This window comes from Triturus cristatus, chromosome 7 (assembly GCF_964204655.1).
Source record: "Triturus cristatus chromosome 7, aTriCri1.1, whole genome shotgun sequence".
Lineage (NCBI taxonomy): Eukaryota > Metazoa > Chordata > Amphibia > Caudata > Salamandridae > Triturus > Triturus cristatus.
This window is the reverse complement of record NC_140590.1, coordinates 944,593,683-944,611,245: the sequence shown is the minus strand read 5'-3', so window position 1 is coordinate 944,611,245 and position 17,563 is coordinate 944,593,683. Positions and strand designations below refer to the sequence as shown.

The 17,563-nt window shown below is 43.8% G+C and overlaps 1 protein-coding gene across 1 annotated transcript; it reads right to left on the bottom strand.

The window, feature by feature from the left end:
• Positions 1–1,793: 1,793 nt before the first annotated feature.
• On the bottom strand, positions 1,794–14,095 carry LOC146810893 (dual specificity protein kinase CLK4-like). The gene is made up of 13 exons (XM_085617936.1): positions 13,986–14,095; positions 13,132–13,283; positions 11,602–11,815; positions 10,706–10,796; positions 10,290–10,356; positions 8,844–8,960; positions 8,574–8,740; positions 8,384–8,478; positions 5,276–5,405; positions 4,950–5,032; positions 4,523–4,602; positions 3,277–3,367; positions 1,794–2,104 (listed from the first exon to the last, which is right to left on the bottom strand). Exons 2-13 carry the CDS (start codon positions 13,281–13,283, stop codon positions 1,964–1,966), a joined length of 1,428 nt encoding a protein of 475 aa, XP_085474062.1. The 5' UTR covers positions 13,986–14,095; the 3' UTR covers positions 1,794–1,963.
• Between the last annotated feature and the right edge of the window lie 3,468 nt (positions 14,096–17,563).

Below are 17,563 nucleotides of genomic sequence, written 5' to 3'. Positions count from 1 at the left end.
CTCCCTGTTGTAGAAAAGCAGGAACATCAGTTTCCCAGCAACGCTTTGTGCATGTGCTTTTTGCAGCCTGATACCTTTGTAGGCATTGCCCTAGGACTGTGTGGCCCGAACCCAATTGTCTCTCAGCAACGCTTTGTGCAGCCAGAGACTGCCGTGGGGTCCACGGTTGACTGCAGTGCCCCCACAGCGTGAATCGTCCACGCTGTTGTGGCGCAAACAGTCATTGTAATGAGGCTGCGGCTCAGGATCGCCGCCGCACCGAGCCACAACGTGCTGAAGGATTTTGTAAAGCTAAGAAGTCGTGAGGTAGTCCTCGTCGTTCACAAGACGAATCTGCCCAAGAGTCAGAAACAGAGCAGGCAGCGCAGTAACCTGCCTGGCTACAGCGTTGGCCTTGCATCAGAGCTATCAGGAGCACCCCGCAGGACATCCAACTGGTGGTGAGCGCGAGCAAAGCAGCGCACCCCCAGGTAAGGCTTGGACTCCCTATCGGGAGCTGCAAGCATGTGGGGCCTGGGGAGGTGCAGGAGTGCTCCTCTGTGCCCCCCCCGCTGCATTGCGTTAGACGCAGAGTCCTCGAGCAGCCCGGACCTGCCCAGCAGTCCCAGGGCCACCCTCGGAAGTTCAGGACTGTTGCCTGTGGTTGAGGGCCTAGTGGTGCCCACGCTAATCGCGGTGATTAGCCTATTATTATTCCGGCATTACGAACCGTCTGATTACTTGCATTGAGAATTGCATTCTTGCAATACAAACCCGCCTGAATAATTTATCATTTGGTCTTACCATATTTTTCTTCCCGATAAAGATGCCGCTCTTTTCATACATGTGACATCCATTTGTGACATTATCACTTTGTCACTGGGAGTGTGGTTGCAAATACTTTACACATTGCCTTGAAGATAAGCCTGGCTGCTCATGCTAAGCTACCAGGGGGTTATCAGAGAGGTGTCCCTCCTTTCCCAGACTAGAAGCAAGGGTCCCTATTTTGACTAATGTAACTGCCTCAGCCAACTAAAGACCCCCTGTTCTAACAGGCAGTTAGGAAAAAAAAAAAAAAACCACGAAAATAATTGTTGGAAACTGATACGGCCGTGAGTCCCTTTGACTTGCCATGTTTCCTAATCTGCATCTACACCTACCCACATGACGGTGGGAACTTTTGCTAATCCAAGGAGCACTTGGCAGCTACTCAGGATCCATAGTTGGTCATACCCAAGCACATCCTAACCCGCCCTCTGAAAGGTGTTCTGTCACCAACCATTCAATTACACCCAACACCTCATAAACCCAGCCTACAGCAAGTTGCCAAAGCAGAAAGGGGACAACCAAGCAACAGAGTTGAAGATTCAACCATGCAGGGCCAAATGAACGAACATAAAGTCAGAGCACAATCAATACACACCCAAAGCAGATGGCAGAAAAACTAAAAATGGAGTCAGTGCAACTAGATGGCAGGAGTATGCAGAGCATGTGCATCTACAGCTGCTCCAATCGGTATTTTTACCTTCATTCAAAAAAATAAAACAGTACAAAAGTCACAAAGTAAGAAACACAGGCAGGGAAAGTAAAATGCCGAGTGCTGGGGGCCGGGAGGCAACACAAAACTTCTAGGCTACAATCTAAATCAGGCATAGAAATATTGACAATTTACTATTTTTGGGTACTGTACTTATGTTATTGGTTTCCTCTTTACATTCTGTAAAGTGAAGGTTCCTTTTATTCAGTTTTGATAGCAGTCGGTCTGTTTCCTAGCTGTGCATCAGGGTAACAAAACTGTCAGGCCTTGACAATAATTCAGATTCAGGTTCGATTTATTGCCAGGATGAAACAACTTTACATTTACACGTCAGCAATATAAAATCTTTATATTTACAATAAATGTACAAATAATTTAAAAATATATCTGACTGACACAGCCAATGACAACTTCTCTGGAGAAATATAAATAACAAAAGGACACTGGTTATTCTTTTTTTAATGAGTCAAAGAACGGATGTGTCAATGCTTCATCCAACGTAATCCTCTTAGTTGGATCATACTCCAGCATTCTGCTAACCAGGTCAAACAGCTCTTCATGTTCCGGATCATGAGAGTGCATAAATTCCTGTAAAAATACAATAAAAAACGAAGGATTTTAAACTGGACGACAATTGACAAACAGCTCATTATTTCTACTGACCTGCACAAGTATTTGCTTGAAGTTGAGAAATAAACACAATACTAAATATAACATACTAGGGTTCTTAGAAATTAATCATTTAATCACCAGACAAATAGTTTTAAAAAAAACAGTCAAGATACTTTAGCCAGAAGTCAATGGCTTAGGACAACTGGCCTGTGTATTAAAGCATCTGCCAATTGAGCAGCGATCTTTAGGCACAAATGAATGTAATTTCCATGCATCTTGCGCTAAGGTTCCTTAAACTATCTTCTGTAGCCAGCTTTTAAGCCAATACTTTATGGTACGTCAGAAGATTTTTCTAATATAGAAGGCCACAGAAAATCTATTGGACACCATAGGTGGAATTCAGCACCTACCCTATAGCTTTGTTTTTGCTTTAGTTAAAACCTATACAGGCAACAAGCTATTGGACATGGCACTTCATTCCTGAATTAGGAAATAAGATAGTTAGGAGAGCCAGGATCTGCAGAACAGCACCTAAAGCTCCATGAGATACAAGCACAGTCCACGCTTTAGTAGCAGATGCTCACAGCAGTTTGGGTGATGACAGTCTAATCTATTCAATGCAGAAATTCACTGTTTGGGAACTTTCTTCATCAAGTTCCTAATACCCACAGCCAATTATTTACTTTGTGACATCCAGGGACCAATGTACCCTGAAAATTGCACAAAATGCATCTTGTCCGTTACTTTCCAAACCCAATTTTCCTATCCAGTGTGACTCTAAATCGGAGACCGAGCTTTCATCTAGATCAGACATACAGAATATACCAGTTACAATATTTATGAAACAGTAGAGACACTAAACCATATTACTTTTAGAAAAAGTTTGCTAGCCTACCCACTCAAGAGCACTTTCGTAAGGAACGTCGTCATTTTAATTATAGTATCGAAAGTTATCAGAAAACAGAATAGTGCTCACTACATAACCCTAAAATGCTGGGTCACCCGCTCAGGTAGGATTGGGGTAAAGCAATGTACCACTGAAGGTACAGACTAAACCAGCTGGTTCAATAAATGAAATAACCTGCATTTTATTAGAAAATTGGCAGTTAAACAAAAACCAAAACCGTTATCACCCATAAGACAGATACCTTCAATGGCTTACAACGCCTCTTGACATATCGACCAGCTGACGTATGCTCATCCCAGTCTAGTCGTTCATGATGAAAATATTTTCGTTTCCTGCAAGAAATGTAATAATTAAACATGACCAGAAATAAAGAATTTAGTAAAATTAGCTCATCCACTCGAGCCATCCTTGTCCACTGAGGAGCGGTCAGATTTTTAAGACATTAGCATGAGAATAGACTTATTGTACCTTGATAACGATTTACCCAATAGATATAACAATTTTCCCGCTATAAAGTGTTAGCCTGTCCATGACTGCTGTCTGGTCTGCTCATTGTAAACATTTTAACTTTCGACTGCAATTCACACAGCTGTAGTAAGCATTTGTGATGCAATCGGTCTCACATTTGCGAGAGTTTAATTGGAATTGTAAATGACTACCTTTTATTTATGTTTGGATAACAAATAAAAAGGCATGGCCATGTAAAATGCCCATAGCTCCAACTCTTGTAAATGCGAGACCTATTGTGTTTCAGTAAAGTGCAAGTTTTAGACTGAAGCCTGCCAGATAGCAGCTGTCCAATTGCAAAAGACATTTGAACAGGTCGATAGCAGACCTGGCAAGCAACTGCTTTCCACTGGCTTTTTGTGGAATCATGCATTTGCTTGCTTTCACAGGGTATTTGCTTTAGTCAAGCAATGCAGGGTCTTTTGTTGAGACCGGCACTAAAAGCCTGCCACAAAAATACAATGGCCCTGCAAACCAACACCGCATTAGATCGTGGAAGACATTTGGGGATAAATGTTGACGCCGAGCTCGCTACCACTACCCGACGTTACTCTTTCCAGCAAACAGTGCTGAAGCAATTGGTTACTTTAGCACGCCTGCACCTTAATTTAAGGTGAGAAACGGGCCGAGTGAACTACAGTAACAGCTTCTGATCCTGGCTATGTGTATACTGGAGGCCGGCGCGGCATATTCAAAACACCATGCAGCACTGTGTTTGATGTTTAAGGACACGCTTTTCAACCTTTAGTTTTTGCTAATTTTTAACAAATTTGTAGAGTGATTGCAAGAGGATATTGAAAGGCCCTGGCTAAACAAAAAATGTAAGCCGACTAGCTAGAAGGGCAGTCATTTCCGAGACATTTAACAGAATTACTTCATATGGTGCTAGGTTTATTTTATTTCCTAGGTAATAAAGCAGAGCAAGAACAGACCATTTAATGCAATTTAAATGAAACCAATCCCAAACACCAATCGCTTACCGAGTTTTCTTTACCATATGAGTTGGTATTGGGCCCAATATTCTCTCCATCATTGCAAGGTGCTCCTTACTGTCATGCGTCTGGTAAATAATCATAAAAAGCAATAATATTAACAGGCAGACAAGGAAGCTGTGTAGCACACAGAAAGTGGCAGTCAATTAGCGAGCACTTGATCTTGGCAATTTAAAGAATGGGCACGGTTAAAGAAACAGATTCATTGCCATTGGGCAATATTTCAAGCAGCAAACACTATACTTCTGCAATTAGAGCAAATTTTGAAAGTTGATGCAGCAGGGTTATCCTGCCGTTGGTGGGATCCCCTTCACAAGGGCTTTAATAAAAACTTGCAGTGGCTGAGGGGAAACTGCTCCAGTCTGACTCTAAAGAGGCAGAAAATATCACGCATTTACAGTGAAAGAGTTGCTACCTGAAAAATGGTCAAGCCGATATAGTATTCAACAAGAATACAGCCAATGCTCCAAACATCACACGATTGCGTCCAACCAAGTTCTAAAGAGGGAATAAAGAAAAAGTTAGTCACCTCGATTTATACCTACTATTAGCCCATTGGTTGAGCACCGCAAATCAATATCGCAAGTAGTTGCTACAACAATTAACAACTCTTTAGGGTACAAGATGAACTGGATGCAAATATTTAACGCTGCCCCAGCCAATACAAATACAATTTAACAGAATAAAAACTCAATACTTAGGAATAAATTATCCCACAATGCAAGTTGCTTTTGCACCAACCTAAAATAACTTCTGGAGCTCTGTAATGTCTTGTGGATACCAAAGTACTGTGGTGTTCATCATCATAGGTAGCACTTCCGAAGTCGACAACTTTAATGTTACTGTTCTTTAATGTTCTCTCATCACGTTTCTAAAGGGAAAACCACCAAAATGGTTAAAGAGAGTTCAAAGCAATTTAATTATTTTGATCCTATAAAACGTACTCGTTAGATCACTCTATTCACACCGTTCGATTACTGGGACACAGATTGCTCCATTCACTTGCAAGCTTTCACCACCTTGATTTCCTTCAGTTGAATGTCCTTAAGAACGTTAAATATTCAATGTAGAACCGTAGTGCAAATTTTAGATTAATCTTTATTGCTTTCAGTATGTTGGGGACCAGGGTTTAAATTTATTTGTATTTATATAGAGCTTACTCCCCTGGATGTAGAGCTTTCCACCCCCGACGAGGAGTTGAAAACAGAAAAGAAAAATGAAACACAGAATGAGAAACGGTTAATGGATGTGGTCTCGTAAGAGCCATGTTAAACCAGTGTTGTAAAATAAAGCGCTAATTGAAAGTTTAAAATCTTCCAAGTACCTGCACCCCAAGAATTAACTCGCAGGGTAATAACCAAGACACCTGTTTAAGGAGGGAGTACAAAATCTGCTCCGCTTCAAACGCAGATAGACATCAATATTGCAAAATAGCCATTCTACTATGCATACCCGCGATGCCCATGATGGGACAATAGAATAAGTAATATACAGTTGTCCATGAGTGTTACGCGAACAATGGTCAAGAGTTTATTAATGACAAGTTTCTAGCATGCTAAAAAGGGGAAACCGGCCACTACAACGCGGCCATTTCCACGCATAACAGTAACCACGCATGCATGGTTACCACGAAAAGCCTTTACCAGGCATACCTTTACTTCAAGATACGTAGTAAAGGCATGTGTGTTAAAGGTAGTATTTAAAAAAGGGGGTTGTGGGGTCCCCCCCCCCCACCTGATTCCATCGATGTGGAGGCAATCGGCGCCGTACCGTCGTTACAGGAAACGGAAAGACACTTCCGCTTCCGATCTGCATCGTAAAGAGGAAGAGCTTCCAGAGACTAGAGGACGTAGCGAGGTATGGGTTAAGTAATTAATGAGGGGGACATGTAGCGAAGGGGAAACTTTTAAAGGGTTTGTGTATGGGGACACATTAGTGTTGAGGGGAATTTATTAGAAAAAAAATGAGCACAAGGGTATTAAAAAAATAAAAAATTAACACACCACGGAAACGCCTTTACAGATATGCGTGGTAAATGCATTTGTGGTAACGGCATTCACGCTGTAACGCATGCGTAGAAAAGGAATGCGTTGTAATGACATACAACCGCTAAAAAGCATATAGCTATGCCAATACTGGTATGGGTTTATTTAATGGGCTCAAGTATGAAATGTTACCAGAGTAGGAAGGACCAAGCAAAAGCTGATAAGCATTGGCATAGCCAATAGGTCTCGCCTTTGGAACCTTATAAGTATTTAGGTATGCAGCACAACATCCTTGGTGCAACATCAACTGTTGCATGGCTAAACACTTATAAGGTCCAAAAGAGAGACCTATTGGCTATGCCAATGCTTTTGTTTTTTAGAGGGCATGTACTGGCACCTCAAAAGAAGTGTAATACTTTTAATTGGAGTACTGGCACTTCCCAGAAACATGCAGGCACTCTGGTACAGAGTACCTGCACTTCCGTTTCTCCATATCAAGCATAATAAATATATAAAACTCCTACAGAGGGTCAAAAAGAAAGGACAAAAAGAGAGAAAGAAGTAGCAAGGCAAGAAGACAAGTGACAAAGGGAGACAGACAGCAGCGATGAAAGGTAACGTGCGTGATTGAGGTAAATGGACCTGAAGTGTGGGCTGGAAGGAATGTTGCTGACTGAAACCAGCTTGTAGATGAAAGCATATGTGCGCCTGACTCCACTGCCCCCAGCCGAGATCTGTCTGGCAAAGATAAACCGAATGGACACGAGCGGAAGGACATTGGTAGCACTGGTACTGTGTTGGTCTCGGCCCCTTTCTTATTTCCTTTGAACGTGAGCTGCTAAGAGCAGTTAAGTAGGTGACCATCGCCCCTTCCGCTCGAAACAGGCGTCAGAACCATGGAGCAAGCTACTGTGTGCGCTTTTAGGCTCTGACTCGGCGGCAATGTATGCAGTGACAAATTGTACCCCTTCGGAACTAGCAACAAACATTACAGGTCTACGCAAGTTTTATATCCGGACACAGCAATCTTTCTGCAGCTGCCTGTTGTCTCATTACTTGCCTTGCATTAAGGAAACACATGTATTGCTTTTGAGACTGTTGGTGATGCATGGATGTGGCCAGCGACAGACTGGAAATGCAAGACCTCCTATCTCAGCTTTACGTAAACTTCACTGATTCCAAATGAGTCAACGCATAAACTGTAGTGAGTTTCGTTATTACATTCGCTTCACAGCACTTTCAATTTTGCATGTTGTCTATTGTTATGAAGAACCTTACCCATCCAAGTGAGCTGAGTGCTAGGAACGATGCCAACAGCCAGAAATAAGATTCAGTGCCAACATAAATCCTTCACAACCCAAAGTAATTGTTCAGAGTTCAAAGCAAATGCAACACCTACTTCCAGTATGAATGTCTGGAAAAAAGGCGGGGGGGTCAAGTTGGACGATGAGGGTAAACAAGAATTGGCTACGCGGCTGTAAAAGGAATCGCGATGAAAGTGATCGCGATGACGTGCTCTGTGCAAAGCACGTGTCCGCAACATGGTGGACGCTTTTGTAGCACTTCAAAGAGCCCTTACTGAATGTCTTGGCAGCGCATGCGCTGGCTCAGGCGAGACCTAAAAAGCAGCCTCACACCACCGAAGCAATGGAGTGGAGATGGAATACATTCAAACAGCAGTAAGAGATGAATACTCCCAACAAGAACCACCAAAACATGATTGACAGTCTCTAGGCAAAGTATGAAAGAGGCTTAAAACCAATAGTTGGCGAGAGTACTAGCAAGAGAACATTTGCACTGCCTAACCACACCCCAAAAGGCATAGTGGCAAATATATAAAGCTTACCCACCCCTATATACTCACCATTTTTGCATTGTAATGCACAACATAATCCGATTGGATAAATAAAATATTTTCGGGCTTTAGATCTGTGTGCGTCAGTTTATTATGGTGCAGAACTAAAAGTGGGGGAGGGAGAAAAAAAAAGCATATTAGCCATTGTTTAGTTTTTAAAAACGAACAAAAACACACACACACACACAGAGGTACTTACAATTAACAGACTTGCAAATTTGATATGCCATGTTCCGAATCTGGTCAATGCTAAACGGCAAAAAACTATTCTCTTTAATGAAATCGTATGTGCTTAGTCCCAGCAACTCGAAGACAATGCAAATATGACCATGATGATCGAACCACTCCAACATCTGGACACACAAACTGGGAGAAAAAAAATAGAAATAAAATTGTAAATACCTTTTGTAAAGATATCATTATCATGTAGTCCAAAGTCGTTATTTCACAGTACTCAAACAAAACTTACTATTTGTTCTTTGGATCTCGGCTGTTCAAATGCTCCAAAACACGGATTTCTGAATGGGCCGCCTCCCGGTATCTATCAACGTTTTTAATAATTTTCACTGCAACATGTACACCACCCCTTTAAATGAAAAGAAAATATGCATATATACTGAAGTCCGAGGTAGTAGACTAAAAAAAATATATCTAAAGGTACATTTTATGTGGAAAAGTTACTGGATTTGCACATCTTTAAATACAGTCTTTCCCTGCAAAGTTCACTATTTAATGAACCGCGAAGAGACAAACCCTGCATAATCACATTAGATAAAGTGGTTTGCTTTTAGAAAATTAACTAGGTTTACCATTTGCAGATACAAGAGGTTTTTAGGAACAATTCTGGAATGAGCGCGTCAGACCCCCGACCTTCAAATTTTGTCTCATGGGTGACCACTACCAATAGCGGGCAGTTTTTTTTAAAGGCACATGTGCCAGCTATGACTATTTTGGGAGAGGTGGGTTAATCAGCCTAAGCATATAGCCGAATCTTGCACCATCTCGAATCTACAGTACTTCGATCTAGACGCACCACCCCACGGATAGGCAATATCACGTTTCAAGACAGCCCTGGCACTTAAGGCATCTGCACTGTACTTCCCGCAGCTGCTTATCAGCCATTTCTGATTAGGGCACCGCCTGTGGAGTGAGAAAGCAGCATGGAGGCTGCCTGTATACAACAAGGCAGGTGAAGGGAGACCAGTCTGAGAATATGGGCCAACAAGTTGAGCCAGAGTTGGATCTGTGGATGAACCTTCATCACCATGTGCCTCATAACTCCACTGGCTCCCCGTTCAGAAAATGCCAGTTCGAGCTCCTGATCCATGCATACAAGGCCCTACACAACTGCAGATCCACCTATTTAAACCACCGCCTGAACTATCAGCCCACTAGACACCTCCCCTTCAGGTCCTTCTCTAACCATCGCACCTCAAACCAGACGCAGCAGATGCAGAGGTCGCATCTTCTACCTAGCAAAAAAGACTTCGAACAAGCTACCCTTTCATCTATGGACCTCCCAGCCTTTTCCAGAGTTATGGAAGTCCCTGAAGACCTGGCAAATCAACAGGACCCCGCCAGCACCTGGATTGCATGACAAGTACCGCTCTGATTGAAAGTAGAGATCAAATTAGTCCAATTAGGATTGGGGGGGGGGGGGGGGGGGGGGGGGGGGAAGGCTACCACACCAACTTGTAAAGTACACTTATTATTCTAGTTCTAAATACCCATAAAAAAGGCACATTCAGAGCAAAACAGGAGAATGGTCATTACGGCCATGGTCAAACAATTAGAAATGAAACTTCAAATTCGACTTAAGGGTTGCAAAGAGGCATTACTAAGTATTGCTTATGGTAGTGTGAATTATTAAAGCAGTAACTACTGCAGGTCTTCGCTTGAGATTACACAAACTTACCCAATGCGATCGACACATTCTACTACTTTCCCAAAAGCACCTTCTCCCAGAGTGGCAACAATTTCATCTATAAACAGAAAGATCATTCAGTGATTCTGACGTTTATGTAATACAATAATGCACGATACTAAAAAAATAAAACATGCTATCAATGTGCGTATTCTAGGCTGGAATAAACGAAAGTTTAATTTAAATGTCAGCGCTAGAATGAGTTTATTTTACGTTATTTAATAAAAATGTATAAAACTAACTGGCCCTAATCTAGACTACAGTACAATAGATAATTAATTTTACGCAGCACAAGTGCTTTTAAGGTAAGAAAATAAAAAAAAATCTTCCCAAAACACCCTAACATTCTAATCTAAACATTCTATTCTGTCAAATTAGATTAAAAGTGTTGAAAAAATATTCTATACATCTTGCTTTTAGCACGTCTCCACTTTGACAGACCAGATGACCCTCCTCATCATCCTCTACACTCCTGGATCTTTTCCTGCGGTGCCTCTTCTGGAAACGTCAAGTGGGCGCCACCAAGATCGTCCAGCCAATCAATATACCAGTGTGAATTCAGGGCAGAACACGTAATTCAATCATTCAGCGGGGAGATATTCGGGCATTCAGATAACGCACCAGGCCACGAACAGTTGGCAGGAGCCATTTCAAATTCAGTCCCCAGAAATTCACAGGGCACACAGTTTATGTTACAGAAGAAAAACATGGCAAGGAACAAATTTTCAGATAAGATTCTTCAAAATATTTTTTCAAAGCAATTACATTTTTTTAAAACAGTTAATTTGAGGCACTGGATTTTATCTAGTGTTATCGCAAATATTTCAAGGACATTTTTAAAAAACACATTAAAGTTAATTTGGAACTGCCATGGCAGTCATAACTACGTTAAAAATCACACGACAGTTATTAAGTTTAAAAATGGAACTGATATTAAAATACTTTAGTTCTGGCCATTAGCATACATCGAATCCTACTAACATGATTAATTCGGCATATGGTGCGATTAGCCGATTACAAAACACCCTGCTCACACACTAAGAAAAACGGCCAACAAGGCCTTTAACAATCGGTTCTATATCAAATTTAAGCCATGAAAAGGCGTCACAATCGCTTCTCTACACTGGCGTTTAGCAGCTGTGTTTAATATATTACTTGTACTTGCAATTAGTTCACTAGCATGAAGAAAATGCTAAATTGGTGCTGTGCTCTCCACGAACATCCAGAAATACCGGGAAATTTTAAGTCTAATGTCAACATTTTGACACTAAAAACACAGCGAAGCACAAAAACATCGCCATACCGTGTGCAGAGGACGGCTGGTGCTATAATCCTTTCTATGTTTTCTTTTATGACGGCTGCTTCTCCCACTTCGGCCAGACGATTTGCTGCCATGTGTATGGTACCCATCATGAGGATCGTCTTCCAACTTGTCTTTGTAGTTATTCTTTCGATATTCCACATACCTCCTGTCGTGGTAATCCCTCTCATTCATGGACCTGATGCACAAATAATGACTACAAGCAAACGAATACACATTTGCATTACTAAAAACACGCGTGACGAGTTTCTCAGCCACACCACCTGCCTATTTCCAGCAAAAATGCTTGATTTCCCTAGCAGGTACTATCAGCTCTTCAGTCCTAAGGTGGGCGAGAGGTCCAGAGGAGATAGAAGGAACAGTGCAGTTACTATTCAAATGAACTGGTAAAACTGGGATATGGGGGCGTTACACATTCGGTCCTCCACTGGAGACCGGCATCAACAAGCCAGTTTAGGGAAATGCAAGTTGGCTAAATACGGACACCAGTACGATTCTATACACTGCCTGCAAGTCTTATGGCAACTTACGTTCCTCCCTCAGAGAAGTCGCTAGAGTTAACTGTTGGGAGAGGGCGGATGAACATTTAAATCGACCAGCCCATGTAGTGGTGCGGGTTCTGGGTGGTGAGAGCAGCACACAAGGTAAAAAGCAAAATGCATGCACTCTGACGTGGCGTGAGCCGTCAGGATACACGTCATGAAAATATGACAGCAAATAAGCGGCGGTCTCGGAGAGCAACAGAGAAAGGAAAGCCGTTAGGTATTAGGCAAGCTAACAAGTGACAAAAAAGCCAACCAATAGGATGACCAAAAATTCCACTACAAGCGTGGTATTCTCAATATTTCATGAACGGCGCTCAACTAAAAGCTCCGTAGGCAAATCCTCATAAAAACGGCCATTTTAATTCTGGGTTCTGGAAAAAAGCAACTAAGCGGCTACAAAGACCACTGAAAGTACACCTGTTTAGGACTGTTTTACTCACTTTAAGTACCTCAGCCGCTTACATATGGAGACCAACATATCTAATGACCAATACGTTTTCTACATCAGGTAGCGCCCCCGATGTACTCTGGGGTGTTTCAATGGTGCAACAAACTGGACTGTAGAAAAGTCCTCTTGAAAGTCTATTCGCATACATTAAGTCATGGCAAGGACAACATGTAATGCAGCCCCCACTAAGTTCAGATAGCGTGACATACAGGCGAATCGTGCGGTATTAAAGAAAAGTGATACGCAAATGATTGACTGAATGCATCATACATCACACCAGTCAAGAGATCTGGGTTAAATCCATCGTACTTTTGCTCCCTATGCCACTCCAATTTAGACCCAGACATATGCAAATCGGTATTAACGAAAAGCACTTTAAATAACTCGCCCCAGGGTGGATAACCTGGACAAACATGTATATGGTCAAAACATCCACCATTCGGATTAAACACGACCCAAACACTTCCACGAGGGTGACATGTCGATGCCTGGATGACATCGACTGGTGTTTAAACTTACCTATCGGAAGTCTTGATATCATCAACACTGAGCTTGCGATGCTTTTTTTCTCGTGTACTACTGAGAGACCGCCTCTTTCGCTTATGGTTTCTGTAATCTAGACTATCACGATCATCCAAATCTGGACAATGAACTCGTTTGGAGTGCCGCATCTTAAAGAAAAGTTAAAAGCAAATCAGTAAGTAATAATAATAATAATAACAATAACATTGACGTCTCATAATAGCTCGCAACAGAAAACAGCAGTTATTTAAATAAACTCATCTACTAATTTTAACTATGCTCAATTGGGGGTGAATCGGTGTCTTAACTTATTTAAAAAAAAAAAAAAAAAAACTTTAAAAATATACTTACAACCTTGTATTACTTTGCCAACTATCTTCAAATCGTCGCTACAAAACACCTTAGCACGCCGACGTATAACCAAAACACAAAAAAAAAAACCACTTGGCCACTTTACTGCACTACCTAAGTGATAAAACTTTAGCTCAAATGCGAAACCGTGCTGGTTCGCAGGTTTCAGGTCGAACCAACACGGCGCCATTTTGTAAAGCTAATTCGGGGCGAACCGTAACATGGCGGACGTTTCTTTACACAAGCCAGTGGTAGACGGCCATCTTGTGAGCGTCGATACAGCCAGTCGACCGCTCCCGCCCGGGGAAACCAAAGAAAAGCGACATAAATGAATATTCTCGAGAAAACTTTTACTGCGAAAAAAATAATTTCAGAGTCCTCCGTTGCGTGCTCACAGGAGCACCAGAGGACGACAAAAGCACAATTTCAGTATTTCCGGAACTAAGTAATCTAATCGTTAGTGAAACAGATGTAAGTAGACTTCAAAAATTAATCCTTACCCTTGCGTATCAGCAAATGCCACTTTTAGTCCGAATTTTTTTTAAGTAAAAGGTCCGCGCTGCCAGCTCCCAAACCAACAACCACCGCTGTCAAACGACAACCTTGAAATGGCGTCTATCGGAGTGTCTTCTAGAAGACGGTGCTGATTATGCTACGTGATTGCGTATGCGCTCATTGTCTTTCACTACTAGACGTCATACGCTCCCTGTTTGTGTTGCCCATACAAGGAGGGGGTGTGGGCACACTACTGCAGCGTCATAGATATCGAAGAAGTACTTCGGAAGAACTAACACCCTAGCAACGTCGGAGAAAGGAGATCGCCGCAAAACAGTACAGCGACTGGTGGTTAGCGACATAAACATCCTTACCGAAAAGAAGGTTATGGCAGCTGTCAGTTTCCGTTCAAAGGTTATCACCGAAACGTGGATATTGTGTTATATTTTATTTTTAATACAATTATATATTTTATAATTTTAGGTTCCTCTTTTCATTCACCTTGTTCCCCTTAAGTCTAGTGGTACATTCTTCCTCCATCTTCCCCTCGATGGTTTAATCCACATTGAACATTCTAGAAATTAGAATGTGCGTGTGGCATCATCGCCTCGGTATGAGAGGTTGAAGACGAATCAAGCTAGTATTTGAATTCCTCTCTGCGTGTTGCTGCCTTTACCGCAGGCCCTGGGAAACCTCTTGCCGTTCGACCTACTGGCAATGGGGCGTTTCCCAGACCTGGCAACTCACAAGGTGCCACTTCTGTGTGTCACACGATTTTGGCTCCCTTCACACGATCACACCGTGAGAAGCTAAAATCACACGGTGGCAGGCAAGGTGAGCTGGGTACTACTTCAGAAAGTTGGCTTTCATCTTGTCTTTGCAGGCCGTAAGCAGCTGATGCCCATTAACAGGTGAAAACACCCCAGGGCATATGTTGGCAGCCTCAGTCACTGTGATATGTGTAGTGTGTCTCGAGGGAACCTCCAACACATTGTTTGTATAAGCACACATGCATGGAGCAGACACTGGCGAAGAGTTCGAACGGTAGAGTTGCTGACGACCTACAATTGGTCCTCCTGCGGAGCTGGTTGTCTCCAGTGATGTTGCTGCACCTCAGTGGCTGGCTTGTGTTGATGGATGCATTCTCTGGTAGTGGCACAGGTCCATAGTCTTGTTGCTCTTCTTCCTTTCGCCTGCGCACCTGTGGTTGTCGGGATCTTCTGTGTAATGGGTGTGTCACATAGTTTTCTCGCCTCCTCTGTCTTCTTTTTTGCGATGTGGCATTGTGCTACTCTCTTCTCACCAACTTTTTTTCTTATGATGTGGCGTCATGCCACTCTCTTCTCCTCTTCAACTCTTTCGCGATGTGGCATGGTGCCATTCTTTAGACCAGGCCTCTCGCTGTGACGTTCACTTCACCTGGACCGCCTTAGTCGCATCCTGTTCATAAGACTGTTTCTCTTCTTCGCTGCGGACCTCTTGCAGGTGGTCCTGTCTATAGGACTTTTCTCTTTGCTCTTCGTGGACCTCTTGTAGGTCCTCTTCTTTCCTCATGGACCTCTCACAGGTCCTGTCTGTAGGACTTGACCCTTCCTCGTGGACCTCTCACAGGTCCTGTCCCTTCCTCAGGGATCTTCTTGGTGCTCCACTTCCTTGATAGAGAGTCACCTTTCTTCCGTCTTCTCTTTTTCGCTCAAGGGTGAAGTGTTTGCACCTCGATGCTACGCTGTCGCGGCATTTGGTCCTGCCCAAGTGCAGACGTTCTTGTCAGGGTTGGTCACTCCATGTGACATGCTCAATGTCAGGCCAACTGTGGCCATTCTGGGATGGCGGTGGCCAGCTAGTGCGGCCTCGTTCGTTTAACATTACTTCTCTTTCTCTGACGGCTGTCTCTTTCCAGGGCTTCTGCCTGCACTGTCCGATTTCCAAGTGAGGCCCTCTGCACACCTCTGATATCAGTTTCTCACCTTTTGCAGGGTGTGTTCTTTTGAGCTGGTGCCCCGTGAGGCAGTGGTGGGGCTAGTGCACAGTCTCTCTGTGGGCAACCTCTGCTGGTGCCTTGCACGCCCGTTCCTCTTGCGGTGGTGGCAGTTCACCATTATGGTGCTGCACTGTCTTCTTGATTTCGGCGGCAGCAGGTGCTGATAGGGGTGGGGTGCTTAGTACAGTGCACTTTCTCTCATCCGGGGCTTTCCTTTTTACGCGTGTGGCCTCTGCTCTCGAGCCAATGCACAATCAGCCTGCTCGGGAGACACAGAACTCAGGCAGTACTTGCAGGTAGATGAACAAAGCCTTGCAGGGGTGGACACCCTCCTCTGCTGATGTGCTCCCTTTATTTTGATGGGGTGCGGTCTGCTTAGGCTTTGATGCTTTGGGCTTGACTGCCTTTGGTTTCACTACCTTAGCTGGACTGTTCTTGGCACTTGAGGCTTCACGGCCTTGGCTTGCACTAAACTCGTGGCAGCGTTCTTGGCTGGGGCAGCTTTGGGCTTCATGGGGCTCTTTAAGGGGTTTCACAGTCTCTCCCCTCTAAAACACTAGGCAGCCTAGAGGGGGCATATAACACTCTCTTTTGACAGTCTTTTGCTGTAGCTGCTTAGAGCGTGGTTGCGAGGTTACTGCAGGTCCTCTTCCTTCTGATGCTTGCTACACAGGTACCTGGCAGCCCCACGTGCAGGTTATTCTGAAAGGACATCTTGCTGTTCCGTCTTTGCGGGTAGAGGACGGTCAGCATGTCCTGAAGCACACCGCTTCCTCAGTGCTGCAGTGGCGAACAGACGACCACCGGGGGCGCGCAGAACACTCAACACCCACCCTGGCCTCTTTCTATCATTGTCTCTGTGCTTCCTGCCTGGGGCGAGGGCCCTACACGGCTCTCTTTTTCCAAATTTCAGCTGCTGTGTAGGGCAAAGTCGTGCTGGCACCGCTGGCTCACAGGCGACTTACACAACTTTATCTCCCATGGGGGCCTCATACGAGTCACTTGCTCGTACTGACGCAGTTCACTGGGCTGCAGCTAGGTGGTGCTGTATCGCTGTTCACAGGCATCAGCAGCTTTCCTGACGCTGCAGGCCTCACTGGGCATTGGGGATGTCGGTGCAGCGCAAAAGCCACTCCTGGATAGTGCTGGAGATGCCAGTGCGGGTTGAGTGATGACAGCTCAGGGTGATGTGGCAAAATGGCCACTAGGTTGCGCAGCAGTCACTGTCCTCATTTGCAGTTGTCTCTTGTATGTCGGATGTTTCCGTTGCCTCTTGGAGAGGCTGATGCAATGCTGGCAGGATGGGCACACTGTGACTCATGGGCCCAGACACAGCAGCTTATAATGGTAAGCGGTTGCAAAAGTTGGCCCCTCGAATGATGAAGGCCCCCTCATCTGCAGGTACAGACACACAGTACTGCCAAGCGCCAAAGGACGCAGCAGCTCCTTTTCTCTTTACTTCCTTTTCTCTGGGGAACGACAGGAAGCACTGGGTTGGGACTGCCGGTGTGGGCTTCCTTCAATGTTGGCACAGGTTCAGTCTTGGTTCGCTGCAGGTAGAGCCGTTCCTACAGGTATGTAGAAGAGTGTCCTCTTTAACAT